The sequence below is a fragment of the Durotheca rogersii genome (genome assembly GCF_024521655.1).
Source record: "Durotheca rogersii strain YMJ 92031201 chromosome Unknown GGS23scaffold_5, whole genome shotgun sequence".
Classification (NCBI taxonomy): domain Eukaryota; kingdom Fungi; phylum Ascomycota; class Sordariomycetes; order Xylariales; family Xylariaceae; genus Durotheca; species Durotheca rogersii.
The window spans coordinates 733,114-761,105 of NW_026251236.1; the positions used below are offsets into that span (position 1 = coordinate 733,114).

General features: G+C 58.8%; 9 protein-coding genes across 9 annotated transcripts; 3 read left to right on the forward strand and 6 right to left on the reverse strand.

Moving 5' to 3' along the window:
- On the forward strand, positions 1-1,684 carry GGS23DRAFT_410822 (Rho2 GTPase). Its single transcript, XM_051513668.1, has 5 exons — positions 1-362; positions 726-804; positions 893-898; positions 993-1,184; positions 1,263-1,684. Exons 1-5 carry the CDS (start codon positions 328-330, stop codon positions 1,551-1,553), a joined length of 603 nt encoding a protein of 200 aa, XP_051373838.1. The 5' UTR covers positions 1-327; the 3' UTR covers positions 1,554-1,684.
- Positions 1,685-2,977: 1,293 nt separating this feature from the next.
- On the reverse strand, positions 2,978-3,946 carry GGS23DRAFT_557821 (uncharacterized protein). The gene is made up of 2 exons (XM_051515727.1): positions 3,673-3,946; positions 2,978-3,561 (listed from the first exon to the last, which is right to left on the reverse strand). Exons 1-2 carry the CDS (start codon positions 3,798-3,800, stop codon positions 3,363-3,365), a joined length of 327 nt encoding a protein of 108 aa, XP_051373839.1. The 5' UTR covers positions 3,801-3,946; the 3' UTR covers positions 2,978-3,362.
- A 1,565-nt stretch (positions 3,947-5,511) lies between these two features.
- Positions 5,512-7,697, forward strand: GGS23DRAFT_557827 (uncharacterized protein). Its single transcript, XM_051515728.1, has 3 exons — positions 5,512-6,555; positions 6,625-7,508; positions 7,574-7,697. The coding sequence occupies exons 1-2, from the start codon at positions 6,075-6,077 to the stop codon at positions 7,425-7,427; spliced, it is 1,284 nt and encodes a 427-aa protein (XP_051373840.1). The 5' UTR covers positions 5,512-6,074; the 3' UTR covers positions 7,428-7,508; positions 7,574-7,697.
- A 268-nt stretch (positions 7,698-7,965) lies between these two features.
- On the forward strand, positions 7,966-10,424 carry GGS23DRAFT_410900 (uncharacterized protein). The gene is made up of 4 exons (XM_051513669.1): positions 7,966-8,061; positions 8,591-8,636; positions 8,810-9,875; positions 10,001-10,424. The coding sequence occupies exons 1-4, from the start codon at positions 7,998-8,000 to the stop codon at positions 10,190-10,192; spliced, it is 1,368 nt and encodes a 455-aa protein (XP_051373841.1). The 5' UTR covers positions 7,966-7,997; the 3' UTR covers positions 10,193-10,424.
- A 288-nt stretch (positions 10,425-10,712) lies between these two features.
- On the reverse strand, positions 10,713-12,113 carry GGS23DRAFT_603784 (uncharacterized protein; the record flags this gene model as incomplete). The annotated part of the gene is made up of 1 exon (XM_051519515.1): positions 10,713-12,113. The coding sequence occupies one exon, from the start codon at positions 12,111-12,113 to the stop codon at positions 10,713-10,715; it is 1,401 nt and encodes a 466-aa protein (XP_051373842.1).
- A 981-nt stretch (positions 12,114-13,094) lies between these two features.
- On the reverse strand, positions 13,095-15,635 carry GGS23DRAFT_557842 (MFS general substrate transporter). Its single transcript, XM_051515729.1, has 3 exons — positions 14,837-15,635; positions 13,945-14,741; positions 13,095-13,852 (listed from the first exon to the last, which is right to left on the reverse strand). The coding sequence occupies exons 1-3, from the start codon at positions 15,016-15,018 to the stop codon at positions 13,347-13,349; spliced, it is 1,485 nt and encodes a 494-aa protein (XP_051373843.1). The 5' UTR covers positions 15,019-15,635; the 3' UTR covers positions 13,095-13,346.
- Positions 15,636-15,685: 50 nt separating this feature from the next.
- On the reverse strand, positions 15,686-18,911 carry GGS23DRAFT_557844 (uncharacterized protein). Its single transcript, XM_051515730.1, has 3 exons — positions 17,204-18,911; positions 16,758-17,134; positions 15,686-16,313 (listed from the first exon to the last, which is right to left on the reverse strand). The coding sequence occupies exons 1-3, from the start codon at positions 18,675-18,677 to the stop codon at positions 16,293-16,295; spliced, it is 1,872 nt and encodes a 623-aa protein (XP_051373844.1). The 5' UTR covers positions 18,678-18,911; the 3' UTR covers positions 15,686-16,292.
- Positions 18,912-20,399: 1,488 nt separating this feature from the next.
- On the reverse strand, positions 20,400-21,953 carry GGS23DRAFT_411029 (uncharacterized protein). Its single transcript, XM_051513670.1, has one exon. The coding sequence runs from the start codon at positions 21,583-21,585 to the stop codon at positions 20,506-20,508; it is 1,080 nt and encodes a 359-aa protein (XP_051373845.1). The 5' UTR covers positions 21,586-21,953; the 3' UTR covers positions 20,400-20,505.
- A 696-nt stretch (positions 21,954-22,649) lies between these two features.
- GGS23DRAFT_411032 (uncharacterized protein) lies at positions 22,650-27,650 on the reverse strand. The gene is made up of 6 exons (XM_051513671.1): positions 26,517-27,650; positions 26,266-26,445; positions 26,184-26,208; positions 25,508-26,131; positions 23,731-25,432; positions 22,650-23,669 (listed from the first exon to the last, which is right to left on the reverse strand). Exons 1-6 carry the CDS (start codon positions 27,547-27,549, stop codon positions 22,743-22,745), a joined length of 4,491 nt encoding a protein of 1,496 aa, XP_051373846.1. The 5' UTR covers positions 27,550-27,650; the 3' UTR covers positions 22,650-22,742.
- Positions 27,651-27,992: the final 342 nt, after the last annotated feature.

Genomic DNA, 27,992 nt, shown 5'->3' on the forward strand with positions numbered 1-27,992 from the left:
ACGTTTTTTTTTTCGATCACCGAACCTGCTTCGGCCTACCGCATCGACGATTGCGCACCCGCCCCCAGAAAACCCACTTCCGCGAGCTGATCCTCATCCCCCCCTCTCCTCCTCGAGCCGGCTGTCGAATTAAAGAAAAAGAAGAAAAAGAAGAAAAAAGGGGGGGAACCCATCATCGACCTCTAGATAGTCCGCAGCATTCCCTGGTCGACGCGCGCGCAGCTCAGCCTAAGACTCTAATTTCCCTCCAGAAGCAGCAGGACGAGGCGGCGACAAGAAGACGACACAACCTTATTTTTGGGGATTCGCACCTTTTCCTCCCGAGCAATGGCGAGCTCGAATCCGCAGAATGTTATTAGGAGGTACGTCCAATTCAACCGTCGATCCCTCCCTCGGCTGTGTCTCGAACCATCGCCACCCACACCCTCTCTCGCCCTCCACCGCGACGTCATCCTGCCCACCCCCTTTTTGGTGAGCTCGTGACCGTGATCGCTATTATCAGCCCTACTACTTCTGCCTCACGCCTCCCGCAGCCGCGACGGCACCATCTCGCAACCACAACCACCATTCTTCGTCTGCCCGAGATCTCGCCGCTTTCGCCATACACCCTCGCATCTCGCCAGTTACCACCACTGTCCTCCACAACCCGTCCACCTCCGTGTCGCCTGCCCGCCACCGTCTCGCATCCACATCGCCGCACGCACGTTGCTAATCTCCCCTGGCAGGAAACTAGTCATCATTGGCGATGGAGCTTGTGGAAAGACCTCTTTACTGAGCGTCTTCACCCTAGGATACTTCCCAACCGTACGTCTGCCTTTTCTCTCCCCCCCCTTCCTCTCTCTGGTTTCATGTTACACCCGCCGTACGCGCATACTAACCTGGTTGTTTATAGCACTACGTAAGCTAACCCGGTCACCATCTTCCCCCCTTTCGCTCGCCGAGCGAATCCTTCGTGCCGAACTAACAATGCAACCGCCGATGCCACCCTCTAGATCCCCACCGTATTCGAGAACTATGTGACAGACTGCAGAGTAGACGGCAAGTCGGTACAATTGGCGCTATGGGATACGGCGGGACAGGAGGACTACGAGCGGCTGCGGCCGTTGGCATACTCAAAAGCGCATGTTCTTTTGATAGGGTTTTCCATCGAATCGCCCGATTCTCTTGACAATGTAAAGCACAAGGTCGGCTGTCACCCCCACCGCCCCCCCTACTTTTATCGAGAGATAAGTTCCGGAACTGACCGTGAGCTGGGTGCACAGTGGGTAGAAGAAGCGACGGAGCGATGCCCAGGCGTCCCGATCATCCTAGTGGGATTGAAGAAGGATCTTCGAGATGACCCCGTAGCGATTGAGGAGATGCGCAAGAAGAGCCTCAAATTCGTGACGGAACGGCAGGGCGAAGCCGCCGCCCAGGAGGTCGGAGCACGCAAATACCTCGAATGCTCGAGTCTCAGCGGCGAGGGCGTTGACGACGTGTTCGAGGCCGCCACCCGCGCGGCCCTGCTCACCTTCGAAAAGGGGGAGGGCGGCGGCTGCTGTGTGATATTATGAATGGCAGGCGCGAGTCGTCCGCCGAAGCAAGGCCGGAGTGACGAAGAGCAGTGGACGAGCAGGCTGACGATCGGACGCACGAGCAAGCGGAGAGAGCGGACATCGATAAACGAAAAAATTGGAGCGAGACGACCTCCTCGGGGAACGAACAATAAAACGGACGTGTATGCATAGGGGAGTTCTAGCGGATTGACCGGATTCTACCGGTGTTCTTTTCTTCGTTTCCTCGTCTGTCGAGGGTGAGAATGGCCCGTGAACGGAGATGAAGGACGGGGATGAGGGTGCAGACGACGAGACGAGATTGAGAACCGGACCCAAAACGGAGTGGAGGAAGAAGTCGTGGAAGAAGCACAGGAAAAGGAGGGCGCTGGACCGGCCAGCGTTCGTTCGAGAAAGAAGCAATAGGGAGGGGGACAACCTAGGGGTGGGAAAACCAATACCATCGAGACGGCGACATCGTGCCAGCACGGGCCAGCTTTGTCTTTCCGACTATTTCAGCGTACCACGGCCGGCAATCGCCATCCTTTTCATCTACCACCAACTTGCGTACACGTCATCCGCCCACTCACTCACTGGGCACGGGGTTATCGAGACCTAACTTTGCTGCTCGACGACTGACATGTCAACTCTCGCTCAACCGCCAATCTAGCTTGCCTACCGGATCAATCCCCGAAGAAAACGAGGCTACGCCTATCCGCCCGTCTATTCATTTATTTGTACATCTATATAATAACTTAACCACCTGTCCATCCATCGTCCCCCCTGTATTCAGTGCGATCGAGTCGAGTTGGGAACAAGACTGAGCGAAGCAAGACGGAACGAACGAAATCTACTATGTTAGCGCGAGCGAGACAGCCATCCCCCCCTTCGACCCTTCCTTCATCTATAACCTCACCAGCAAGTCAACCGCCCTATGATCTTGTTTTTCATTTCTTGCCATTTTCCTCCGTCAGGAGTGGGGGGGGGGGGGGGCAGGGGGGATGGTAATGAGTTGCCCAGAGAAATGTGGGAGGTTAACGCTCGAAGCAGGCAGGCCCAAGACAAATTGCCGTAACTAGTTTACTGATTGACATATGTTATATATATAGACAGACCCATCGTTTGGTTCGTTCCATTAATTCGCCTATTCCGCCGTATACAGACGGAGAGAGACCCAAGAGAGAAGCCCTGCTGTTTATTTTATGGCCCGCCCCGAAGCGTCAAACAGCAAACAGTCGGACGCGTTTCGTTGTCCGCGATCCTGGTCTGTCTATACGGCGATCCTCGCCCCCACTTCCTCAGGTCTCCGGCTTCTGTCCTACTCCTGATCTTCACCATCCTCTCCACCTCCCCTGGTTTGACCATCTCCGACCTGGGTCTAGGCCCAAGCGCGGTCTACAAGCCCCTATGCGAGGAGAACCTACGTATATGGATGTGTGCACATGTTCTTTGGGTGAATTTGAAGCATCGGCTTACTACGCTTGCCTAGCTACTTACTACCTACCTCCTCGCCATGTGCAGATCGGGATATCCCAGCAACCCAAGCACACCCGACCCTCCCTTTCCCGACGCCGCGAGGCGCCACAGCTACATATAAAACACAGTAGACGCCGAGGGCGCGCGAGACGAAACGCGTAGTATTCATGCGGAACCCGCTCAGGCCGTAGCAATAATAGTAGCGATAGTAATACACGTCCGACCCCGGCGCCAACCCCTTCGGGCCCTCGCGGCGTCGGCGCGGGGAGGCGGTCCTATACTATATACACCCTCGCCTGGCGGGCAGAGACTTTCGGCGCTCTTCCTACTCCTTTTCCTCTCCTCTCCTCCGGCCTACCGCTTCCACTCGTGGTTCCACGGCTGGCGGGCGGGGGTCTCGGTCTGGGGCCGCGCGTACTCGATCGGCACGCTGGAGAGGCTGTACACGCCAGCCTTGTCCATGGCCAGCTGGAACAGGTGGCCCTCGTTGCGGGTCCCGGGCCCGCTCGTCGTCCGCAGCTCCTCGCACGCCCGGCGCATCGACTGGTGCAGACTGTGTCCCCCGCGCGCGCGTTAGCGCGCGCCAGCGCGGTATGGAGAAAAGGGGAGGCGGGGGAGAGAAGGGGGGAAAGGAGAACAGCAAGAAAGAAAGAAAGATACGCACCGCTGCAGCTCGTACTCCTGGCGCACGCGCTCGTTGCGCTGGAACAGCTGCCAGGCGCGGTGGATGGTCCAGTGGCGCAGCGCGCGGTTGCGCGCGAACCGCAGCGGCGCCGGCACCGCCCGCGGCATCGACGACTTCAGGTTCACGATCCGCGGGTCCGGGCCCTCGCCCTTCTTGCGCTTCCGCCGCTTCGAGGAGCCGCCGCCGCCGCCGCCGCCGGCCCGCGCGAGACGCGGCGCCGCGGTGTGCAGCGGCCGGGATGGCAGCGGGAGACGCGGGGGGGCCTGAGCGGCTAGGGGACCCCGGGGCGACGGGTGCAGCGCCCGAGGCGCGAGCCGCGCGGCGAGGCTGCGCACCGCCCGCACGGCGAACATGCTGGGCTGCTGCTACGCGCGGGTGGCCGGCGCCGGGGAACGAGGGGATGCGGTCGGGTACGTGATGGGGCGGGCAGAAGGAGCAGCTACAGCGAGCCGGTCGGCATGCTCCCCGGCGGCCGGGGATGGGGGAGGCTGAGCTGTGCTACGGGTGTGCCGTGGCTCGATTTCGCTGCCGCGGCGGCCTTGGCAAGTAGCAATCGTCGCGGTGGGCGCGGGAGGGTAGAGAGCTTCGCGGTCTCGGTCTAGAGCTTCCGTAGCTAGTACGAGTTGTGTGCGGCTGTCGCCATCGAGGTTCGCGCTGGTTAGCGGGTGTTGCTCGGCGGAGGAGGGGTCGGGTTTGAATGGATTCTTGCTCTCGATATGCGAAAGAGGGTGAGAAAAAAAAAACTGGGCTCGGCTTCCGTGGGGGTACCCCCAGGATCCATCGCGCGTATAGGTACCTACCATACAGTATGTGCATACAGTTACATTGATAAATCCCGAGATGTACATATATGTACTTTATGGGCCTGTCCGGGGATGGAACGGCCCTGAAACGCTGCCTCGTCGGGAGGTTCACGTGTAGGCTAAATGCAAGGCACCGATAACAGAATGCATAGACGATATGATGATGTACCTAGGTAATGCAGGCACATCCGTATGCGGGTAAGTACTTAGGTACATAGATCATTCCCAGACTGAGAACATGAAATTGCGGGGAATGCTTGTCACTTCGCCCACGTCGGTACGAGCCTCCGCTTCTCGCAGTTACCAATCTTCAGGATGGGGGAACGGCTGGATAGGTATCCAAGGGACGAGAATTTCTCAGTGTCTTGTCTAGATGAGGAGAGGATTCGGCTATGAATAGAGCGGGAGAGGCAGCGTTGTGTGTATGCGTATTGATGGTTTCCAGGTAGACCACCTCCTAAGGTACCTACGTTGGATAAGGCGCCAGTATAGAGGTAGGTACGATAGGGGTGGTATAGGTAGGTGCCTGAGGTGTTACTGTGTCACTATGTATCAACTCCCCTCTATCTTCGCACAGGAGGAGATACTCAGGTAGTAAAGACGTAACTATGGCGAGAACCGGGCAATAGAGTGAAAGCGAAGACGTAAGGGTGCGCATTCAAAGGGGTCAATGGTAACAAGACAAATGCAGATACCTACGTCATTGTGGGATATGGAGAGATTGTTTGGGTACCTGACCTAATCGACGCAGCTCAGAATCAGGAGCATGCACTTTTCATGATTGTTAGATAGGTATGGAGTTTGCACTTAAGCCGGCACGGCGCTCGCCGGCCAGAAAAAAGACCACCGTGTTGAGGAGGGCAGGAGGGTTGATAGCTCGAGGACTGAGAGCAGCTTCCTCTTGATTGATCAGTGGATGCCAAATGAGGTCGGCAGCACTGGGGGGCCTTGTACAGCTACCTGGGAATCTAGCAACGTGCTGGCTGCAGCCGGCTGTCCACCGAATACACCGAGTCCAGGTACAAGGAGAGGAGGGTTGGCCCTGTTTGCGGGCGGCAGCGACGTAGGTAATGCAGGTAAGCAAAGTGGTGACTGCCAGGAGGACGCGGTCTGCTGTCTGTACGTACCTGCCTCTCGCTATTTAATGCCTACGTCGAGCTGGTAACCTGGCAACCCCTTCAATACCTCTGCTTTCTTCCCTCCCCAGGTCCCCCGGTTTACAGGTCTGTCCTCGATTGCCCGCCTACCATCATCTACCCGCAGCCGACTGGCCTCTTCACGCATCTCGCAAACTGCTGCCGCCATCCTCCCGTAGCAACCGCACCTGTGGGTTGACGGCGGGTAGACAGTTGCTGCTGTCCGAGCCGTGTCGTCTACGAGGGATATCGATTCTCCACAAGCCGGTAGTATTGCGATAAGCTGTTCCGTCCATCGGCAACTCGGAGCTCCTAGCCCGCTATCCCCTACCCCCTACTTTGGACTTCCCCAGAGTCGACACACACCCTCGGGTCCGTCCCCAGCTGGCTCTTCCCGGTCCAACTACAGGTCTAGGTCCGCGTGCTCGCCGTAGATCCCAGGATGGCTGGGCCATCCAACGCAAAGAAGAAGAGCAAGGGCCGGAAACGCAAAGGCAAGAAGAACGGCCCGGGCAACGGAAAGGAGGAGGCAGTCAAGCCGAGCGAATCGGAGAAGGGCGGGCCGAGCAGCCCGGAGGAAAACGGCCTCGCCAAACCGGAGGAGATTCGGCCAAGAGGCCCAGAGAAGAACGAACCAAGCAACCCAGAGAAGGCTGGACCAAGATCCAAAGAGAAGAATGAGCCCGTAACCCCAGAGGAGACCCAGCCAGAAACCCGGGGGAAGCGCAAACCCGACAACCCAGAGAAGACTGGACCAGAATCCGAAGAGAAGAACGAGCCCGCGCACCTAGAGGAGACTCAGCGAGAAATCCGAGAGAAGCACAAACCCGGCAACCCACAGAATAATCACGCTAGCAGTCCGCAGAGGGCCAAGAAGAAGTACGAGATTAATCGGCGTCACTCCCGCAAGTGCCAACGCAGATGTAAGCCAGCAAAGCTGTATTATCCCCCCAGATAGCAATACGTACGAAAACTCATGCTACCATCTGTAGGGATAAACCGTCCTAACCCGCCCTTCAACACGGCCCCCCTACTCAAAGAGATTGACAGGCTCCTCAGCCAGATCAAGATGGATGTAGAGACCAACCTCGCAGTTGCAAGTGCCTTTTTGGAGCGAATCTCCCGGGAAACCATCCACAAATTCGACAAGATGGATTTAAAGATTGGGCTGGTAAGGTTGTTCAGAGAACTGGCTGACCGTGAGGTCGTGGAGCACGAGAGTCGCGCGCGCCAGGAGCTGGCCCGGGGTGAGCACCAAGAGAAGAATGAAGGCTGCCAAAGTAAGAACAAGGGGGCTGCCGAGTACTTGTCTGAGAGGTTCCATCAATTCGGGAGAGCCTGGTTCGACGATTCCGAAACGCAGTGGAATGGGCCCGACCAAGAATTCGCCTACGACTATAACCCGGAGAGCGAGTTGGAGCCGTTGCGTCCCATACTGCCTCCGGAGCATGTCGAGATAGTAAAGGCTTGCCTAGACAAGGTCTCGAACGCCTGCCTGGGACGGCCGACGGACGTACGCAAGCACTGTCGGTGCTTTGGAGGACCGATCTACGTGCCTCCGGCCACCTACCGACTCGACTTCCTCTACGAGCAGCTCAGCGCCGAAGCGTATGCCAGATATGTTTGGCAAGGTATTATGTCGGATCGTATTATTCATGAGGGGGGTGCTGCTAAGAGAGGGGCTGCAGCCAAAGGGCAGAAGGCTGCCCCCCAAAGCAGAATACCACCGCCATCGAGGAGGAGAATGTCCAAGAGAAGGCGAGTAGTGAATCGGATAATTCTAGCAATGTCCTAGACCACCGCCGATATGCGAATCTTGGTAGGCGAATCTTGGCTCGTCTGCCACGACAAACATGTGTGTAATCTCTAGGGGTTTCTACTGTGGCTCGCAATTAGGTGGTGCCTTGAGTGTCTACCTATACTTAGGAGCAAGACACCTACTGGTAACTACCTAAGGCACCTCTTCAGCCTAGGTACCTAGGTAGGTAGTATACATGTTAGGTATATTCGCTGTATTCCTGTGTAAGGTGTGGCCTAATCCTTTAATGACCGATTTTAATCGTCCATGGTGATCTCACTAACTCCTTCATCCACTTACCACCTACCTTATCCCCTTTCTCGCCCACTGCTTGGCTGGTAAGACTTCCTAGAGCAGCTGAGTTCCTGTTATGTGCATAGCACACAATGGGTTAGGAGGAATAGTATGCAGTAAACAGGTAGGTAGGTAGGTAGGTACCTCACCTCAACTGCGCACCAACTGCCGACATTTACCCGGCCCAGCAAATTGCACATGGTTCCATCGCAGCTACCTATCCTGACGTAGACCTGATCTCGTCGAGACGGCATAGTCCCTACACCATCAGCCATGGACCAGTCGGTGCAGAGGAGCGTATCGAAAGGACACGGGAGGACGGGGTCGGGGGTGAGGAGTGAGTGATTTCCTTGCCCTTTTTTATTACCTACTAGGTATCTTCTTTTTTTTTTCGGGATTTAGGTAATTTGATTTCCTGTTCTTTTTTTTTTCTCTCGATGTTGGGCGGGCATCTATCTGCCAGGGTCAGGTTGCCTGGGGTAGGTACATACCCAAGGTATCTACACCATCGAGATGCACCTCCCCGATCGGAATGCACCGCGGCCTGCAGTTGCAACCCCCGAATCGCGGGACGGGATGGAAGCGGAAGGGGCGATAGGGGGCGATAGAGAGCGAGTGATGGCGACTTCCCTTCCCTCGTTTGGCGTATGGGTGGTATTTGCTCGGTTGCTGCTGTCCTTCTCTCCTCCACCATTTCCCCTGCCTGTCTTCAGCCATCCTGTCCCCCCCCTCTCTCTCGCCTACGACGTCGTCCTCGCTTGGCTGTCAAAGCGGGAATACCTAGACCGAACGAGGAAGAAGAGGGCGAAGAGGACACGAAAATGAGAAGATGTCGCTCGCTGACATATTACGGTTGCGAGCTGTAGCTTCGAGGCCTAGGTCGTCCACCAAGGGTCCGCTCGACGCCGACGAGTAAGCTAAGCTTCACCTTGCCCATACATGTCTGTCACTTGTACCTGTCACCACCTCTTCCCCCACTCTGTCCCCTCCTCTCTCTCGGCGTGCCTAAATCGGGCACGCCGACGTGCTAGCGCGTATATACCTAACTATTCGTCGGCCTACTCGCTCACCATGGCGCATCGCAGAACTCCTGTACCCTCGCCTACCCCTTCGCAGGCGGCCCGCTTCGGCGCCATCCATCCCCAGCCGAGCTCGCGGGCGAGCACGCCTCTCGGCCGGCTGTCCTCGCCCGCCCCCGCGCCGAGGTCTCCAGCCCTGTCCACCCGCGGCGCCCCCCTCACGTCTAGAGACTTCTCGTTCCTGATGCGGCCCGAGATCTTCCACCAGCTGTCGCCGCTGACGGTGCCGGCCCCCTTCCGCAGCGGCCTCCCGGGGCTAGCACAGCCCACGCCCGACACCCCCATTCCCGAGCTCTTGCGCGGCGGCCACTTCCGGGCGGCCGCCATTGCTGCTGCTCAGGCCTTGACGAGCCCCACGGCCGACCCGACCGATCACGCCACCGTACTCGAGCTGCTGTATGTGCGTCTTGCTTGCCTGTGCCTCATCGACGCCGCGCCTCTCGCTGCCCACGAGTCTAAGGCTCTCGAGGACCTCAACTCCGCCTTCTACCTCGACCCCTTGACCGGCGCCCACCTCGTTCCCTGGGAGCTGCGCATCCTCGGCGTGCGCCTCCAGGCCATCGGCTTCGGCGACCCGCGCCGCGCCGTCATGAGCTACTACGACCTCGCGCGAGACGCTCGCGCGCACATCGCACGCGCCGCCGCTAGTAAGGAGAAGGATCGCCACGCCACGGCTGCCCTCTGGAGGTGGAGGCTCGCCGACCTGGGTGTCCGGGTTGCCGGCGCGCTGATCGAGATGGACGACCTGGCCGGGGCGGTGGAGCATCTCGCTACCTTAGGGGGCAACGGCGGTGGGGAAGGCAGCGACGCGAGGCTAGCGATGAGCCGCGCCCTGCTGTGGCTGCATCTCGGCGACGTCGAGGCCGCGAGGCAGGCGGTGGCGGAGGGGAAAGGAGGAGAAACGAGCGAGAGTATCGTCGACGCGCTAGCAGACATGGCGGATGGCGAGTACGGCACCGCGCTGGACAAGTGGAGAGCGTTGAAGGACGCGATGGAGAAGGACGGCGTGCACGACGAGATGGTCGGTGTGAATACGGCTGTCTGCCTGCTCTACACGGGCAACATGGGTCAGGTAAGCGCCGCTTATTGTTATTTTCATTCTGTTCACTGGCGACACATCCACTTGGTAGTCTTACGTCGGGGAGGCGGGATAAGAGAAAGGAGAAGAACTAACGATGAAACCGGAATCGTCACTAGGCGAGGGAGTGCCTAGAGAGTTTGGTCGACGCGGGCCAGCTGTCGCACACGACGCTGTTCAACCTGGCGACCACGTACGAGCTCTGCACCGACCGCCACAAGAACCTCAAGACGCAGCTGGCGGAGCGCGTGGCTGCGCGGGAGCCGACGCCGCTCGGGTGGGAGAAGACGAACGCCGACTTTAAGCTGTGAGGAGAAATGCCAGCCGCGTCTTATCTCCAGTGATCAAAGATTTGGTATGCATCGGGGTTGCGGTTACGGGTATCAGGGGTGGCGGGTGGCCTCCGTGTGGTCGTCAGACTGAAGGTATCGGCACAGATTGTTCCGGTACGCGTACAGGCGTTCACTGGGGATATTCTGCCTGCGTGGGCGGCCGGGCTGCGAGGAGAGGCAGCGCGAACTTTAGGTGTTTACCGTAATTATTATCTATCTACCAATCCTGCGTGGGTTGTCCCGCTAGAAACCGCATAGAGAATATCGTGGGTATCAATAATGCCAACCCCCATCCAACAAACCCCGCTTGAACCGTGAGCTAAGCCTACTACTCCTGACGTTAACGAAAATATTTCTTGGGGGGGAGGGGGGGGGGTGGAGGGATCAAGAGGAGGAACCGCCCTCCCTGGACCCTTATCAGTTCCCTGACACTTCTTCTCCGTCTACCCCAGTACAAGAAGCATCTTGCCCGCCGGGAGGGGCCGTGTGCGTCGTATCCTTACTCTCCTCTTTCCTTTTCCTTTTCCTTCTTCTTCTGCTCGAAGCGCTCGCGATCGGCCCGGCACGCGGCGGCGCCGACGCGGCGCCAGTTGTCCCGGACGAAGCGGCGGACGGCGTCCTCGTCGTACAGGCCGTCGGCGGGGCGGCGCAGCGTCTCGGCGGGGCGCACGCCGAGCGCGTAGTCGTCGAGCACGACGATCTTGCGCAGGGCGGCGGCGGTACGGCGGCGCCACATCGGGTCCGCGAGCTTGGGGGCATCGGCGTCGGCGTCGTCGGCAGCGGCGGGGATCGCCGACTTGATCACGTCGCGCGCGAGCGAGAGGCGCTGCTCCTCGCGCCGCCACTCCAGCAGCCGCGCCTCGTACGGCGCCCGCGCCGCCGGGAAGCGCGCCAGCGCCTCGGCGCAGACCGACGCGCGGTCCCCCGCCCGCGGCGTGGTGAACCGGCCCGCGGCCCGGCACGCCGGGATGAAGTCCTCGTACCAGCGGCGGAAGATGGGGCGGTTGTGCACGCGGCGGCGCTCGCTGCTCGTGAGCTTGGCGTCGGCGGCAGCGGCAGCGGGATCGGGATCGGGCTCGGCGGCGCCGTCGTCGTCGTCCTCCTTGTCCGGGGGGTCGGCGGCGGTGGCGTCCGGGGCGGGCCAGACCCAGAAGAAGCGGCAGGTGGCGGCGTAGGCGAAGAGGGCGTCGACGGAGGCGAACGGGGCGTCCCAGGGGGCGGCGGCGGGGTCGAGGCCGAGGAAGGCGAGGATGTCGGCGGGCGCGTCGGTCAGCAGCACGCGCGCGCGCCGCTTGCCGCGCGGCTCGATCTCGGGGATCCGCACCGACAGCCCGTCCTGGCCGATGGTCAGCCCCACCGGCCGGACCACGCTGCCCAGGATGTTCCACAGGTCCCCGTGCGCCTGCCGGAACAGCATCCGCTGCGCCTCCTCCGCCGAGCCGCACTGGTGCAGGTCCACCTGGACGAACCGAGGAGCCGCCGCTGCCGCCGCTGCCGCCCCCGCGTCGCTGGGTTCCGAGCGAGCGCCCTCCGCGGCGCCGCCGGAGCGCACGTCGTCCGGCCACGGCACCGCGCAGATGAGCAGCCCCGGCTGCTGCTTGAAGGTGCGCACGGCGCCGAGGCGTCGCGCGGCTACTTCGAGGGAGGCGTCCGGCGCCGCAGCCGCCGGGGCGGAGGCGCGGACGGAGGCGGGTGCGGAGGTGCCCGGCTTCGCGCCCGCCACGAAGATGTCGATGTCCCCGTGGTCCTCCTTGCCGGGCCCCGGGACCGGCGTCCCGACGACGTCGAAGAGCTTGCGCAGCGCGGCGTGGCAGGCGCGCAGGACGTGCTCGTACACGGCCGGCGGCATGCGCGGCGTGTGCAGCGGGTTGGCGCCTCTGGCGAAGGCGTTGCCTCCCATGGCGGTTGGTTGGTTGGTTGGTGGTGGCGGTGATGGTGGGAAAGATCGCGCGCTTAGGTAGATGGACAGACAGCGAGTGCTTTGCCACAAGGCTGTGTGCTCTGGAGGGGGAATAGGAGCTAGGTAGGTAAGAGCGTCGCTGGATGGGTTTACAAAAGAGAGCGTTGCCGGGCTTATAAGTAAGTGGTAAGCGGTCGGTGTTTGTGTGTTTGCAAGGCACGATGATGGCGAGAGGCCCAGGCCAGGCCAGGGGCGAGAGGCAATCCGGTAGGTGACTACCTAGCCAACGGAGGAGAAGGGCGCAAATACACCTGCCTTAGGGGAAGAGAACAAACGAAAAAATAAGAAGGGAGAGGAGAATAAGAAGGGGAAGGGGAAGGAAATGAGGAAGAGGAGGAAGAAGCGAACGGGGTTTGAAGGAGAGGGGGGACAGCCTTGCTTCCTGGATGCTGTGCGAAGCAGAGAAGGGCGGTTGAGGACTGGTTCTGTGGCTCATGTGAGGTGCCTCTTTTGGTTGCAACGGGAAGAGGAGGGTAGGTAACGTACCTGGGTCACAGCTTACTTACCTCGGTAACAAGTAGGTAACTCACTGTGTGTCCCGCCTTTATCCTCCCTCATACGTAGACACGTATACTCCCACTCCCCTGCATCTCTTCCCCTCTCTCTCTTCACTCCACGTCTCTCACACATAGATACAATACCTACCTACCGATATGATAAAATATATCTGCGTATAACACACAACACAGCTTGTTGCTACTCGACCCCTCCAGCTCGCTGCAAACTTCCCTACTCGCAACTAATTGTTAAGGGTGATAGAAAGGGCACAACCTGCTGTATGCTTGCATGTGCTTATGCACAAATGCGTACGGATGCATATACCGTAAGCGCCCTCTACTTCACCAATACAGGAGAGGAGGCATGAGGCCTTGTTTCAGTTAGGTTAGGTACTTCTCTATGCACATATATCACAAGATGGGAGGTGCCTATGTCAAGTACCATTACCTCTATTATACCTTCTATGTTGAATAAAGGCATTGAGTGCCCTCACAACATGCCTACCTATATATTTATGTACAGTAATGCTTTATATACTAATAAGAAAGTGCAAAACTGCTGCCCTTCCTTTCTTTTCCTCCCCCTTCCCCCTTCTTTTCTCTGTACTCTTTTTTGCCTTTTCCCATTTTCCCTCCTTCTCCTCTTCCTTCTTCTTGGGTAGACTGCTAGGGTCGCCTAGGAAGCCTCTGCCTCCCTCGTATACCGGGATCTCTGGCGCCACTTCGGGCCGTACCGCAGGACCAGCGCCGGGATGGGCGCGAACAAGAGGCTGAAGCAGCCGATAAGGCTCAGCCCTACGCCGTACCCGAACCTGTCGACGAGCCGCTCGGACGCGAGCGGGATAAACGTGCCCGCCAGGCACCGCGTGACGATCACCACCGTCATGGCCGACGCCGCGTACAGCCCGAACGCGTCCACCACGTACGCCGTCAGCGGGAGAAACGAGAGCAGCATCGTCGCCCCCATCACGCCCACCGTGAAGATGAGCAGCGGCACGGGCAGGTGCGCTCGCGCCGTCCACCCGTACAGCGACGCGACGAGAGGGAGCGCAAACCCCCCGAACACCAGCAGAGGCAGCCGGTACTCCGGCTGGCCGACCCCTTTATTGGCGTCGCGCATTCTCACGTAGATCCCGTCGAGAGCGCGGTTACAGATGGCGACACTGACCAAGGAGCCGATGCCTAGGAGACAGGGAGAGAAAGAGAAGAGAAGGTTAGCATAATTTCCCCCTCTGCGTTCCATAGGTAGGGGGGTTGAGAAAGTAGTAACCCACTGAAGCTGATGAGCGCCGACCCCGCTGCCGCCGCCGACAGGCCGTAGAGCGTCTCGAGGATGTCGGGTAGCGTCGTGGCCATGATGTAGAAGTAGGCGAACGAGACGGCGCCGAAGACGGAGAGCGACTGGAGGACGCCCGACCCTGCGAGCACGGAGAAGGGGCGCGTGATGGCCTCCCACAGCTTCTGGGACCGCGAGACGCCTTCGACGTCGAACACGGTGCGCAGCGCGGGGTCGCCGGTCTCGCGGCGGAGCCGGGCCGCGCGCCGGCGGAGGATGGCGACCTTGTACGTCTCGCGGAAGCAGGTGAGGAAGACGGCCTCGCAGGTGATGGCGAGGGTGGCGCTCATCCAGAGGACGTTGCGCCAGCCGAGGGTCTCGGCGATGGCGCCGCTGATGGCGGGGCCGACGGCGCCGCCGATGAGCGGCGCGAGCTGGATCCAGCTCATGGCGGTGCCGCGCTGCTCGGACGGGAACATGTCGCCGACGATGGCCGGGTTGAGGACGTTGGACGCGACGGCGAGCCCGGTCAGGGCGCGGGCGCCGATGAAGGCGGCGGCGCTGCGAGACAGCGCCGCGAGCACCACCGCCGCGATGAAGAGCAGGTTCGCCGCGTTCATCACCGGGTACCGGCCGAACATCTCGGACAGCGGCGCGATCAGCAGCGGCCCGGCCGCCTCGCCCAGCTCCCAGATGGTGACCAGCAGGACGCTGGCCGACCGGCTCGCGTGGCCGCCGTCGAGGTCGTCCACGATCCGCGTCGCCACGGGGACGACCGAGATGCAGGTGAAGGTGCTGGAGCAGCGGGGCGCGCGCGTTAGCGACGGAGTCCGAGCCCGTCCTCCTCCGGAACGGCCGGGGGGGGACTGGCAACGCGGGGCGGGACGTACACGGTAAAGGCCATGAGGGCGAGCAGGCCGACGATGCCCCACTTGTAGGCCTCGGGCCAGTCCATGGGGTTCTCGGCGTCGCCCGCGGGGTCGAAGTCGACGAAGTCCTTGCCGGCCGCCTCGTCCTGCGCCTCGTCGCACGCCAGGTCGGGATCCGGCAGCAGCGGTTGCGTCTCGTCCATGGCGGCGAGCGAGCTAGCTGGCAGCTAGCTAGCCTCGAGAGAAGAAGAAGAAGAAGAAGAATCCGATTAGAGAATAAAAAAGAAGATTAATTAGAAGGTAGGTATTATTCGGTGCGGATAGAGCAGGTGAAGAGGAGGGAGGTGGGAGAGGGGCGGACTTCTTTAAAAAATCGAGACCCGGCCCTACCTACTACCACCTGCTACTTGGTTCGTTTTCTCGTTCCGGCTAGAGAGAGCGAGAAGTAGATGTTACCTGGTGTTTCTTGCACGGAGGGAGGTAGTCGGTGTAGGTAGGTAGGTAGGTATAGGTAAATAAAAACTCCGAACAAGCTCGCAACAGTGAGACAGGATGTCACCATTTACCCGTACCTACCGACACCGATAAGCACCTATCTAGGGCGCATACCTATAAATAATCGATAAGGCTCTTCGCCCCGTTCGGCAACGACATCGGACGCAGGCCGTCGGTGAAAGGCGGAAAACGATATGGGCATATACCTGGATTGGACTGGAGCCCTTCCCTCCCCCATGCCGGGTTGGTTGGTAGTTGGTAGGTTGTTTGTTACTAACGGGAGCGCGAGTGGGTTGAGATTATAGGTATGACTCGTATATATAGGTATATATGATGTTATGTAGATACATAGGCGCCCATACACGTAAACATATAGGTACCTATGCGTATATCCACACACCCACCTTACGCAGAACCTGCGTACACATTACCTACCTACAAAGGTTCTCAAAAACAACCCCCGGCGCGCATCCACCACCCACCTTCATCCACGCCCATTCGTGGATCCCTCGATCCCTTCACCACCCATACGCTGTAGGTAGCCGGAGCAGCTGGCAGCAGCCCATCGCGCGTGCGGCTCCGTTCTGCCGAGGCGTCCCCGACACAGCAGACGCGCGAATTCGCGCCCGGAGCCGCGGGTGCTGTCGAGGAACCCGGCCAGCCAGCAAGCTCTCCCTCTCTCTCTCTCTCTGGCTGTCCGTGTTGGTAGGTCCGCACGCGCTAGGGCGGGATGCCGTGCACGGCTGGCCGCAGTCTCGCGCCGCGTCTCGGGACGCAGGCATGAAGACTGACATGAAGACTGGCACCATCGTTATTACTACCACCCTACCCTACATAGTCTACCTATTTTAAAAAAACGCCTACCAGCCTAAATCCCCCTCTTTATCCTGCCCATAACCCAATCGGCCCCCTCTTTATCCTGCCCATAACCCAATCGGCCCCCTCCTTCTCCTGGCGGACCGCACGCGATGCACCAGGTTTTCTAGCTGGAGTTTTCTAGCTGGAAGCCCATCACCGGCCGGGTTGTGAAGATCAGGGGGCCCTCGTGGTGGCCTCCATTGATCGGCCGGTTTTCTAGCTGGAAGCCCATCACCGGCCGGGTTGTGAAGATCAGGGGGCCCTCGTGGTGGCCTCCATTGATCGGCCGGTTTTCTAGCTGGAAGCCCATCACCGGCCGGGTTGTGAAGATCAGGGGGCCCCCGTGACGCGGCGCCGACGTTACGTGGTTGCCGTGGTTCCGCGCCGCCCGGTGCCTCTCGAGGCGCTCGGCTACGTTCTCGTTCGCTGGCGCCGCGGGCGCAGGTCGCACCTCTGGAGGAGGAGGCGCAGCCGGAGCCGGGGGATTCCCAACTTGGCCCGCTCTCCCTCCCTCCCTTACTACCTGTGGAGCAGCGGGAGGGGCGGTTGGCTGTAGGTGGCCTCCATTGATCGGCCGGTTTTCTAGCTGGAAGCCCATCACCGGCCGGGTTGTGAAGATCAGGGGGCCCTCGTGACGCGGCGCCGCGGGCGCAGGTCGCACCTCTGGAGGAGGAGGCGCAGCCGGAGCCGGGGGATTCCCAACTTGGCCCGCTCTCCCTCCCCCCCTTACTACCTGTGGAGCAGCGGGAGGGGCGGTTGGCTGTGGGTGGCCTCCATTGATCGGCCGGTTTTCTAGCTGGAAGCCCATCACCGGCCGGGTTGTGAAGATCAGGGGGCCCTCGTGGTGGCCTCCATTGATCGGCCGGTTTTCCGCGTATTGGCATCCTGGCTTGTGGTCGCACACCCCGCGCACGGCTTGGTGGTACACCCCGAAGCATAGCCAGCACCATTCCTGGCGGCAGACACCTTTCAGGGTTCTTGTTAACGTGGCTGGGGGGGGAAGGGGGGGAAGGGTAATATATAGCGGCAGCTCACAAGTTATATGGTCGCATCCGGTGTACTTGTGGACGTTCCTGCTACATCCCGGGCAGGGCTTCGACATCTCCTTGACGTGCTTCTCCGAGGCCTCGTTGTTCTTCTTGTGCACCTCGACGCGGCGGTCGTACTCCTCGCACGTCTCGCCCTCGTGCCAGGGGACGTGGTGCCGGACGCAGTTCAGGTGCCCGCAGCCGGAGCATTTCGCCTGCGAGCATCCATTCGGGTAGATCTGGCCGGACCGGCAATCCCCCCGGGGGCACCACATAAAGTCTGGGGTTCTCGCCAGGACCGCCTTCACGGCTAGGACGTCGTACCTCTCGAACACTGGCTGAGCGGCGAGCGCGCGCACGTTCTCGAACTGGAGGAGCTGCGGGCACTCGGGACACTTCAGCTGATCCCAGCTCTGGGTGTCCATGCTTGACCCGATCCACTGGCTGACGCAGTCCTTGCACATGGTCGCGTCGTGGGCGCAGGCCGCGGTGATGCGGCGGCGGTTTGGCATCTCGGAGACCCGCTTCCCGTCGCCGCACACGCTGCACGTCTCCGTGAGGGGGACGAGCGGCGCCTCGGCGCGGAGGAATAGCGCTTCGGCGGCGCGGGGGATCTCAAACTCGACGGTGTGGCCCGGGCGGATGCGGGAGAACATATTGACCACCCTGCCGCGGAAGATCAATCTGATATCGTGGCTGTCGACGCTGTGCCGGTGCGGCCTCGAGGAACGGGCCAGGGCCAGCACCTCTCGCCTCAGCCAGGTCCTGAGCGCGTGGAGGTCAACGTGGCCGTGCCAGTCGAGCTGCGGGCTGTGCCAGAGATATGTCTCGTTAAATCCGCGCAGGACGAGGTACTTGGGCTGCACGTCGAGCTTCAGGTAACGGCAGAGCGACGTCTGCACTGTGCGCGCCTCCCAATTGCTCCCGTAGAGCAACTTGGGTGCCAGGCCGCCAGCCGCCTGGACGACAATCTGGTTTGCGTCGGGCGCGGGCTGCTTGTCCTTTGCGCTCGAGGCCTGCAGCAGGGCTGCGACGGTACTACGTATGCTACCCACCGTCTTCCCCGCCCTGGCCTCGCGCGAAATCGTCTCCAGCTGCGTCTTGCGGAGCCTGATGGTGGCACCGCAAACTGCCCGCAGGCTGCCGTCATCACCTGGTGGTAGTACTCGGTAGTGCAGAAGCGAGGCCCCCTCAGGGATGTCGTGTCCATCCAGATAGGCGCCACCGTGGCAAATTTTGATCTCGGCTCCATCCGAGATCTGCTGCTCTCCGCTCGGGAACTTTTTCTTCAGAGACGCTGCTACATCGCCGAGCCGCGATGTCTTGGTCACGCTGAGCTTGACTCTGCGTCGGCGCGACTGGTGCTCGTCAAGATCGATGAGCTCGACCTTCCTCTCCTCCTCGCGATGGGCCTTGTGGTGCTCACGCATATCTGGACGGCGATGTGATGATTTCGAATGATGGTGTTCTTGCAACGACATGTTTCAGAGTTGCGCGTTAGAAGGGCGACGGTTCAGTTTCAGTTGCAGAGATTGTTCATAGAAGAGCACACACATACACACATACGTTGAGGTATCTAATATACCTACCTACCATATAGGGAGGGGGGGGTCTATTGACACTATGTTAGCAACCCTTTCTATGACTGGACATAGTGTCTGCCTCGTAATAAGAGTAAGTTAAACTCTAGGCTAATATTATTACCATTTCCCGACATAGTTACTATCTAGACATAATGTCTTTATTTTAAAAAAAGGTATATTCTATAGGATTACCCGGTTACGTCTAGGTTACTAAGTACGTACCTTTGTACCTTTGTATCTTTTACGTCTGTTACCTATCTCCTAACCTCCTACCTATCTACCTACCTACCTACCTCTTCCATAGGTTCGAAGATAGGTTCGAAGATAGATAGATAGATTCCACGTACGCGAACTGGCTCCTATAGGTTCGCAGATAGGTTCGAAGATAAATAGATTCTACACGCGAACTAGCTCTCACAGGTTCAAGATAGGTTTGAAGATAGATAGATAGATTCCACGCGCGAACTAGCTCCCACAGGTTCGAAGATAGGTTCGAAGATAGGTTCGAAGATAGATAGATAGATTCCATACACGCGAACTAGCTCCCATAGATTTCACGCGCGCCAACTGGCTCCTATAGGTTCGAAGATAAATAGATTCCACGCGCAAACTAGCTTCCATAGGTTCGAAGATAGGTAGCAGATAGATAGATTCTACGTGCGCGAACTAGCTCCCATAGGTTTGAAGATAGGTTCAAAGATAGGTTCGAAGATAGATAGATAGATTTCATACACGCGAACTAGCTCCTATAGATTCCACGCGCGCTAACTAGCTCCCATAGGTTTGAAGATAGATAGATTCCATACGCCTGAACTAGCTCCCACAGGTTCGTAGATAGATAGATAGATTCCACGCGCCCGAACTAGCTCCCATAGGTTCGCAGATAGGTTCGTAGATAGGTTCGTAGATAGGTTCAAAGATAGGTTCGCAGATAGGTTCGTAGATAGGTTCGCAGATAGGTTTGAAGATAGGTTCGTAGATAGGTTCGAAGATAGGTTTGAAGATGGGTAGTAGATCATGGTGTTTGTAAAAAAAAAATGAAGACAACAGGTCTAGGTAGGTAGGTCTAGGTAGGTAGGTAGGTAGGTAGGTAGGTAGGTAGGTAGGTAGGTAGGTAGGTAGGTAGGTACCTATGGAATATATAGACATTATATCCGTCTGGATATTATCATATCCGTCTGGATATTAGTTCCTACGTAGTCATAAAAACCATCCTGAAATTATAAGAAGGGAAGGTAATAACGTCGGTACCGCGACCCTTGCTGTAATTCTTTTAGCCCCTCTGAAAGAATAACTAGCTAAGGTAACCCTTACTAGATTTTGTTACCGTATCGGTACCCCGACTCTATGGCTAACATACTGTCCATAGACCCCCCCCTCCCTATATGGTACCTCTAATCTCTATACTTATAAGCAGAGTTATAAAAAATTTTTCAAGTTAAGCTTCAAGGAAACTTAACTTAAAATTGACTTAATTTAAATAAATAAAACCTTAACTTAACTTAAATAATTTTTAAAAAAAATATAACTTAACTTAACTTAATCTTAAAACTTATACTTTTTTTTCAACACCTAATTCACCTATGTTTACATACCTTGGCGGCGGGTCAGTCCGTATAACGATATCATCATAGGCACGTTGAAAAAATTACCCACCTACCTAGGTAGAACAAGGCATTCGTCTCTCTCTGCGACATCCTGCGGCATCGTCGTGTCCTGCCGCTGCCTAGTACTCACTTACCTCGCAGACTAGGTCACCCATCGGGGTCGCCTCGTCATCCAAACGATCCGCGAGAACTAACTTACCTCCTGGCCGCAACGCAGGCATGAAGATTTTGACCCAGTTGGGATCTCCGTGAAACTCGTCCTCTTCTTCCACCTGCGCCGCCGTGCAAGGCGCCAGGTCTGTCTCGAGGATGTAGCTCTGTAAGCCGGCGATGACGAGCAGCTTCAATCGCAGCCACCTGCCCATCTCGACCGCCTGCTTCTTGACGCTGTCCCTGCTGAGGCACCCGTGCGTCGTGTTCAGGTGTTGGCCGTAGATGCGCAGGTCTAGCAGGACGCTCTCGAGCATCGGCATCTGAGACCACGACAGCCACAGATGCGACGCACGATCCAGGTCGATCGCCATGTCGAGCGCTGTGAGAGTCTCGTCGCTGATTCCTGTCTCGTGCTCGGCCATGGTGTGCGAGTTGACCTTGAGCAGAGACAGTGGTGAGTTGACCACGAGGTGCCGTAGCAGCTTAAACCGGGGGGACGTACCGCCTGGAACCTTCAGTTTGGGGGCATCCGTGGGCTCGTCGTCGAACGGCAGGATGTCCCGCATGCGCTTCCCACGGAGCGGAAAGACGTCTCTCCAGCGCTCGAGGAAAGATTGGTCCTTGATATCCGCGGGGAGGCCCCCTGCGGTGAATTGGAACACCTGTGTGCTCTCTAGAAAGAATAACCTCGTACATTCGTCCCGCGAAAACTGGTCGATGCCCATGATGCTACTATCGAGATGACGCATGGGCACAAAGATATGGTCGGCGTCCCCGTGTCCTGTCGTCGCCGAGAAGGTGCCGACTTCGCCTTCAGCACCCCGAGTGTAAGTCAGAATCCTCATGCCCTCCGTTGCGGCAGGGGTTTCCTGATTGCACATATCCCACTCGGGTGCGAGAATGCTCAGAGCGCACCTAGGCTGCGAATCCATCGCCCTGGATAGTATCATCGATAAGATCTCGCGCGGAAATGCCAGCTTTCTCTCCTCCCACGCCTGGTACGCCGTAGGAGAAGCTACGAACGGTTTTCCCACCGGCTCTTCCATATACCGATACCACCCGCGATACGCGGTCCTACTTGAGGCAATATCTCCTCCGCTATCTGCACTCGGGCTTGGACTGGCCAAGTATCCCGGAGTAGGTGGCAGTCTACTGCACGATTCCCGAGATATCTCTTCGCTAGAGAATCGAGATCGATGCGAGAACGCAACCTAGACAACCTGCAGCTCTCTAGATCCAGGAATAGGTGGGAAGTCGGGCCGAAGTGGTGAGCTCTTAATCTGCAAATCGGGTATCAACACTTACTGTTATATTATATTACCTGTATGCTCTACCCAATATGATCAAAGAGAATGCATTGTCCTTCTTTCGTTCGAACTAATCTTATTGTTCTAAACCGAGTCCAGCCTTTGACGAAGAGACCAATGCAATCTGCCTGGCCCAATACTGCCCAATACTGCCCCCCCTATTCTTTGGGTATCCCCTGACTCATACCTGCTCCCCTTTCTCTGCCATTACTACCCCCCCCCCTGTTGGCCTGGTATACAACGAGTTACGAGAAAAAAGTCTGTATAAACATACAAAGAAACCAACCCCATACCCTAACATAGCCCCCCTTCCCGACGATACCTCCACCTATTACATGCCCCCCCCTTACCATACAAATCGTGTAAGAAGCGACAATCTCGCAACCGTTACCTAGTGATATGTTGAGATTACAGTCTCCCCCGGGCTCGGCTATCTCGTCTCGGAGTCGATAATTTAGAGAAATATGAGAGAAATCTCAAGTACTTGTTTGGTTGGAAGTCTCACACCCGATGCAATACCCCCCTGCCCCGACCAACCCCCTTTTGGATAATAAAAAAAAGAAGAAAAAAAGAATCCACACCCGCCGCAGATCCAGCCCGACCCAAAAGAGCTTCCCTTCTTTTACCTGGTGACGAATATAAGTGAATACATCCCGCGGGGTTGAACCTTCTGAATGCATGTAACCATTACTTGTCCTCCGTAATTCCATCGTCCAAGAGGAGAATGACTAGGTGGGATAAAGAAAAGAAAGGAATATGGTCATGTACGTGAAAGAATGAAGAAAAAGTGGTCCGAGTAGGGGCCTCCTCTTCTCCTGCTCAAAGTCTCCGCGACTCCACCGTTATCATTCTTCTGGAGCCTCAGTAGCCGTAGTAGTTGTCGTAGCTTGACGGTCTCAGGCGGCGGGGTCAGCGGCAGGGAACCGCTTCGACAGCTCGAGGCGCATCTTGTCGGCGACCTCGGCGATGATGCGCTCGGAGAACTTGGTCAGCTCGGCCTCGATGTGGGCGGCGATGCGGGCCTGGACGTCGGCGAGGAGGCCGGCCTGGAGGCCCTGGAGCTGGCGGGCGGCGTCGTCGCGGATCTCGGCGGCCTGCTGGGCGACGAGGGCCTGGAGCTGGCCGGCGACGCCGGCGGAGACGTCGTCGGCGAGGTTCGCGGGCGGCGGCGGCGGCGCCTGCAGCGCCAGCTGCTGGCGGCAGAAGCCGTCGAGCTCGCGGATGCGCGCCAGCCGCACCGCGCGCAGCAGCCGCACCTTGGGCCGGATGGCGGCCAGCCGGATCGCCTTGGGGTCGCGCACGTCGACGAGGCGCACCAGCCGCGCCAGCGTCAGGAACAGCTCGTAGCACAGCTCGCCGATGCCCTCGGCCAGCTGCGCCGCCGGGCCCTTGTCCGCGAGCGCCGCCACCGCCCGCTCGTAGTAGTCCACCGCCGCGCCCACCTGCACGATCTCCGCCACCAGCTCCAGCACCCCGCCCAGGGCCACGCCGCCGGGCACGAGCTCCGCGGCGGCGGCGGCGGAGGAGGACTCCGGCGCGGCCTCTGCCTTCGCCCGCTCCTGCGCGAACTGCACCACCGACAGGTCGCTCAGCTCGTACCCCGTCGTGAACGAGTAGTGGTGCTCCCGGTTGAGCAGCGGGTACTCGGGCTTGTGCGCGTGCGGCCACGCGGTCTCGGAGCGCGCGTCCAGGTTGTCCGCGTAGCTCAGGAAGTCGGCGGCGTCGGCTTGCGGGGCGTCGGGGTCGTCGTTGTTGCTGTCGTAGTTGTTGGGGGGGTTGTGCTTGATCTCGTCGATGAAGTCTCCGACAAGGTACGGCAGCGCCTAGAGAGAGCGGTTAGAACATGCAGTGCATTTTCGGCAAAAAAAAGGAAAACTGGCTTACCTCGAGCACGGCGTCGATGCCGGCCCAGAACAGCGCCCGGTACTTGAACCCGTCCTTGCTCAGGTCCGCCAGGTCGGCGACGAAATGCGGGATGACTCTCTGGATGGCCCGCAGCTGGTAGTAGAAGGGCGTCTTGAGGAGGAAGTACCGCTGGAGCCTGTCCATCGACACCTGGAGCATATCGAGGTGCGGGAGCTGGGACCGGACGAGGGCGGCGGCGACCAGCCTCTGGCCCCCGAGCACGAGCTCCCTGGGGATCTGCTGCCCGTGCAGTATGATCTCCGGGAACTCGCCGTGGACCAGGTTATTCTCGGCGAGGGTGTAAGAATCGGCACCGAAGGACTCGTAGACGTTGATCCAGCAGGCCAGGCCGTGGCGGTCGCGCTCGGCGCCCTCGGCCTCGAGCTTGGCCACGACCTCGTCGAAGCCGCCGGTCAGCGCCGCCTGCAGGGCCGTGCCCAGGGGGCCGCCGATCTTGTTGACCTGGGCGCCGCATTCGAGGAGGATAGAGACCGTCTGCAGGTGTCCGGAGACGGCGGCGGCGTGGAGAGCATTGGACATGACCCCCCCGGCGGCGTTGACGTCGGCTCCGTGCGCGATGATCAGGCGGACTATGTCGTCGAAGCCGTTATAGGCGGCGACCTGGAGCGCGTTTCCGAACGCCGCGTCTTCCCTCATGTTCGTGTCGGCTCTCAGGCCGAGGAATTTCTGGACGAGCTCGACGTTGCCCTGACTGGCGGCGGCGTAGAGCGCGGAACCGTGCTGCTTGCCCGGCACGTTCACGTCGGCGCCGCGGTCCAGCAGCTGCTGCACAGTCTTCTTGTACCCCCGGAACGCCGCCAGCTGCAGAGGGGTGCCTCCCAGGCCGCCCGGGAGGTTGATGTCTATGTAGTCTTCCTTGATGATCTGCTCCGCCGTGACGAGCAGCCCGAGATGAATGGCGTAGTAGAGCGGCGGGCCGAAGTTGCTGGGGTCCCGAGGATTCCACCTCCCCGCATCCTTGGTCCCGAGGACCGAGTCGCTGTCCGGGTTGAAGACCTGGAGCCACGAGTGGAAGATCGGAGAGGTTGACTGTAGCAGCCGGCGGATCGGGGACTCCTGGAACTGGCTCAGGAACTCCTCTTCCGTCGCGATCCCGACGTGTCGGAACCAGTTCCGCGCCGCGTATTCGCGCGTCGATTCCGCCATGTAGTAGCTCGTGAACGGGTCCTCCACCTCGGTCAGAAGGCAGTCGAGGCACTTCTTCGCTATGTACGCGTGCCTCTCTCTCTCTTCCGTGGAGAAGCGGGCGAGCTTCGTGTTCTTCGACTGCTTCAGCCTCGGCGACTCAAGATATTCCTTGACGGAGAAGTGGACGAAGGCGAAGACCTCGCGAGACTGCGCATGCGTCTCGCCGCTGACCGGCAGGTAATCTCGACGGCTCCTGGCGAGGGTGGCGGGGCAGATGCGGTCGAGTTCCTTCGCGTTCGGAACACCCGATAGCAGTGCGATCTCGCCCTTCGTCAGCGGCCTCATCGACTCCGACAGCAGATGCAGGACGGTCTTCAGCTTCTCGGAGTCTTCCCAGTTTACTTTGTGCAGCGTCTCTTCGTATCTCTTCTCCATCGTGGGCGCGATGTTCCTCATCTTCAACTTCACCGCCTTCTCGTCGCCGTGGCAGTCCACCATATCCTGGAGGATGGACGCTACCCAGAGGAACGATCTGCAAGCCGTTAAGTATATGTATATATACTATGAATATGGATAGGGCTCATGAAGGAAAAGTCATTCAACTTACGGCGATTTGCTCCCTTTGTCGTCTTCGTTTTTAGTAAGCCTGTTGGAGATCGATTTCTTCACCCTCTTCGTTAAGCCGGTCAGGTGCTTGTCGCTCGCTACCCTGTTCGAAACGAACGCCTTGATATCGCTGGCAACGCCCTCCTCGACGTTGAACACGTCGAAGGGATCCTTGCCATCGCTCCCCAGCTGGCTCAGGTAGTCCTTGATGTCAGGCTCCTCTCTCCCCACGATAAGGAGGTGGATATTGTCGTAGTCTCTCTGCACCAGAGTTCCAATGACGGCCAGCAGATCCTTCCTGTCTTTTCCACCCTCGCCCAACGGGCATTCGTTAAGCCCGTCGATAACGATGTATACCTCCTTGTCGATGGTGGATATGATGGAATCCAGGACTTGAACGAGCTCCTCGCTGCTGGGGCGGGAATTCTGGTCGACGTGGTCGTGCACGAGGCTTCGAATCTTCTCCGGGAACAACCACATCGCGGCGGCCAGCTGGCGTATGAGCGAGGAGACTAGATTGTCGGCGTTCTGGGTGTCCGCTTGATCGTACTGGATATACCAGTACGCCAGAGCTCTCGAGTGATCCTTGACAAGGTCCTCTTTCAGAGATTCGATGACGGTCGAGCTAGCAGGTGTTAACAAAACTCAGCAGCCGCAAAGCTATCCTAGAGCCATACCAGATATAAGACTTTCCACATCCCGCTTTCCGAGCGTTAGCATAAGCAAATATGTGTGAAGCGTGAATTCGGGCTAACTTACCCCGGCCTTGAAGCCACAAATACTTCTCAGGCGTGCTTCTCCACCGCTTATACACAGCTTCGTCTAGTAGCCACTGGCCGGACGTTTTCACGTTGTCGTTGATGCGTTTTCGCAGCCGCAAATGCTTGGAGTCGATGTTCACGGAAGAGAGCAGGTTTAGCACGTTCTGTTCCTCCCTCTCTTTTCCGGCCAGAATCGTTAGTGCATTTCCACTTCTCCCAGACCTGTTATAGCTGCATCTATCAACATACCATCTGCAAGTTGGTTCACATCTTCGATGCTCACGGGCGCCTCTTCAGCTCTTTGAGGCGTCTCAAGCGCGCTCTCTCGCGGAATGTGGCTCTCTATCTGGGATGGGACGGGAACTGCGGCAGGCTGGACCTCAACGACCTGCGTCGCTTCGTCTGCCTGCACAGAGTCGGAGGTAGCATCGCTGTGGACAGTGGATTCCGGGTCCGTCTCGACGGGCGGCTGCGAAGGTGTAGACGCCACAGATAGATTATCATCCGGAACAGGGTCAACGGTGGCTGGAGCCGGCGACGGCTCTAGCGACGGTTCTGGCGATTGTACCGGTGACTGTTCTGGCACTGGTTCAGGCGCTGGTTCCGGTGCTGCTTTCGTTACCGGCGCCGGCACCAGTTCAGGCGCTGGTCCCGGTGCTGCTTCTGTTGCTGGTGCTGGCACTGGTTCCGGCACTCGTTCTGACTCTGGTCCTGTTACTGGTATCGGTGTTGGTTCTAACATGGGTGCCGGTGCTGGTTCTAGTGCTGATTCTGGCTCTGGCTCTGCTGCTGGTGACGGTGCTGGTTCTACTACTGGTGCTGGTGCCGGTGCTGGCTCTGACAGAGGCTCTGGTGCTGGTTCTAGTGTTGATTCTGGCTCTGGCTCTGCTACCGGGATCGGTACTGGTGCTGGTTCTGATACGGGTGCCGGTGCTAGTTCTGGTTCCGCCGCTGGCGTCGGTGCCGGTGCCGATTCTGTCACTGGTGCCGGCGCGGGTGTTGGTGCTGGGGTTGTCTCCGGGAGTTCCGAAATTACAGGCGGTGATGGTTCAGGCTGAGAGACGGCCAAGATGGGTTCCTGTTGGGGTGCGGACGCGTGCTCGGCGGGCGTCGAGTCTGTCGCTAGCTGGAGCGTAGACTGGGCGCCCTCGTCTCCAGCCCTACGCGCTTCATCGCCAGTCTCTTGTGGAGGAGGGGAGGGTGTTGGCGGCTTCGGCTTCGACTGCAGCCTTTTGAATATTCTACGAAAGGGCTTCGCCAACGGCGACTCGGCGTTGGCCATTGTGGGATGCCTGGGATCGAGATAGCGTGTGTCAATTGTGCTATGTAGGGATTCTGGGCTGGTCAGGAGCTTGGAGGTTTCTGTGTGCAGGTATATAATATCGACACTCGACCCAGGACCAAGCAAGTGGTATACGGGCTGGTTGAGGCCGGGGAATTACGAACCACACATCCGCAGACGCTTGCGGAGAGCTTACCCGTGCCCTAACCAGAAAGACACCGGAAGCCTTTTTGAACTGTCTCTACATAGTGCGGCGAAGGCGAGGGGACTGGGAGGTGTCGAGGGAACGGCCGAGTGAGCAGCAGGTTGTACATGGCTCCAGCCCCTCGATTCGGGCACCGACAAGGCCGGAGTCCAAGCGCAGGTAATAATGCATCTCTTCCTCCCGCTGGGTTCCCGCTGGGCTCCCGCCGGGTTGCTTGCACTCGTGGCGAATGGAAACA

What these genes read in the sequence shown, in the direction of transcription:
- GGS23DRAFT_410822 (XM_051513668.1), top strand. Translation starts at nt 328, where the DNA reads ATGGCGAGCTCGAATCCGCAGAATGTTATTAGGAG. An exon ending in CCGCAGAATGTTATTAGGAG is followed by an intron (nt 363 to 725) that starts GTACGTCCAATT and finishes CTCCCCTGGCAG; the next exon opens with GAAACTAGTCATCATTGGCG. An exon ending in TTGACAATGTAAAGCACAAG is followed by an intron (nt 1,185 to 1,262) that starts GTCGGCTGTCAC and finishes CTGGGTGCACAG; the next exon opens with TGGGTAGAAGAAGCGACGGA.
- GGS23DRAFT_557821 (XM_051515727.1), bottom strand. Translation starts at nt 3,800, where the DNA reads ATGCCGCGGGCGGTGCCGGCGCCGCTGCGGTTCGCGCGCAACCGCGCG. An exon ending in CAGGAGTACGAGCTGCAGCG is followed by an intron (nt 3,562 to 3,672) that starts GTGCGTATCTTT and finishes CGGGGGACACAG; the next exon opens with TCTGCACCAGTCGATGCGCC.
- GGS23DRAFT_557827 (XM_051515728.1), top strand. Translation starts at nt 6,075, where the DNA reads ATGGCTGGGCCATCCAACGCAAAGAAGAAGAGCAAGGGCCGGAAACGC. An exon ending in CCGCAAGTGCCAACGCAGAT is followed by an intron (nt 6,556 to 6,624) that starts GTAAGCCAGCAA and finishes TACCATCTGTAG; the next exon opens with GGATAAACCGTCCTAACCCG.
- GGS23DRAFT_410900 (XM_051513669.1), top strand. Translation starts at nt 7,998, where the DNA reads ATGGACCAGTCGGTGCAGAGGAGCGTATCGAAAGGACACGGGAGGACG. An exon ending in GACGGGGTCGGGGGTGAGGA is followed by an intron (nt 8,062 to 8,590) that starts GTGAGTGATTTC and finishes TGCGAGCTGTAG; the next exon opens with CTTCGAGGCCTAGGTCGTCC. An exon ending in ACACGGGCAACATGGGTCAG is followed by an intron (nt 9,876 to 10,000) that starts GTAAGCGCCGCT and finishes AATCGTCACTAG; the next exon opens with GCGAGGGAGTGCCTAGAGAG.
- GGS23DRAFT_557842 (XM_051515729.1), bottom strand. Translation starts at nt 15,018, where the DNA reads ATGGACGAGACGCAACCGCTGCTGCCGGATCCCGACCTGGCGTGCGAC. An exon ending in GCCCTCATGGCCTTTACCGT is followed by an intron (nt 14,742 to 14,836) that starts GTACGTCCCGCC and finishes CCGCTGCTCCAG; the next exon opens with CACCTTCACCTGCATCTCGG. An exon ending in GTCGGCGCTCATCAGCTTCA is followed by an intron (nt 13,853 to 13,944) that starts GTGGGTTACTAC and finishes CCTGTCTCCTAG; the next exon opens with GCATCGGCTCCTTGGTCAGT.
- GGS23DRAFT_557844 (XM_051515730.1), bottom strand. Translation starts at nt 18,677, where the DNA reads ATGTCGTTGCAAGAACACCATCATTCGAAATCATCACATCGCCGTCCA. An exon ending in CGGATGCGACCATATAACTT is followed by an intron (nt 17,135 to 17,203) that starts GTGAGCTGCCGC and finishes GAACCCTGAAAG; the next exon opens with GTGTCTGCCGCCAGGAATGG. An exon ending in CCCGGCCGGTGATGGGCTTC is followed by an intron (nt 16,314 to 16,757) that starts CAGCTAGAAAAC and finishes GTGATGGGCTTC; the next exon opens with CAGCTAGAAAACTCCAGCTA.
- GGS23DRAFT_411029 (XM_051513670.1), bottom strand. Translation starts at nt 21,585, where the DNA reads ATGGAAGAGCCGGTGGGAAAACCGTTCGTAGCTTCTCCTACGGCGTAC.
- GGS23DRAFT_411032 (XM_051513671.1), bottom strand. Translation starts at nt 27,549, where the DNA reads ATGGCCAACGCCGAGTCGCCGTTGGCGAAGCCCTTTCGTAGAATATTC. An exon ending in TTTGTGGCTTCAAGGCCGGG is followed by an intron (nt 26,209 to 26,265) that starts GTAAGTTAGCCC and finishes ACGCTCGGAAAG; the next exon opens with CGGGATGTGGAAAGTCTTAT. An exon ending in GCATCGACGCCGTGCTCGAG is followed by an intron (nt 23,670 to 23,730) that starts GTAAGCCAGTTT and finishes CGCTCTCTCTAG; the next exon opens with GCGCTGCCGTACCTTGTCGG.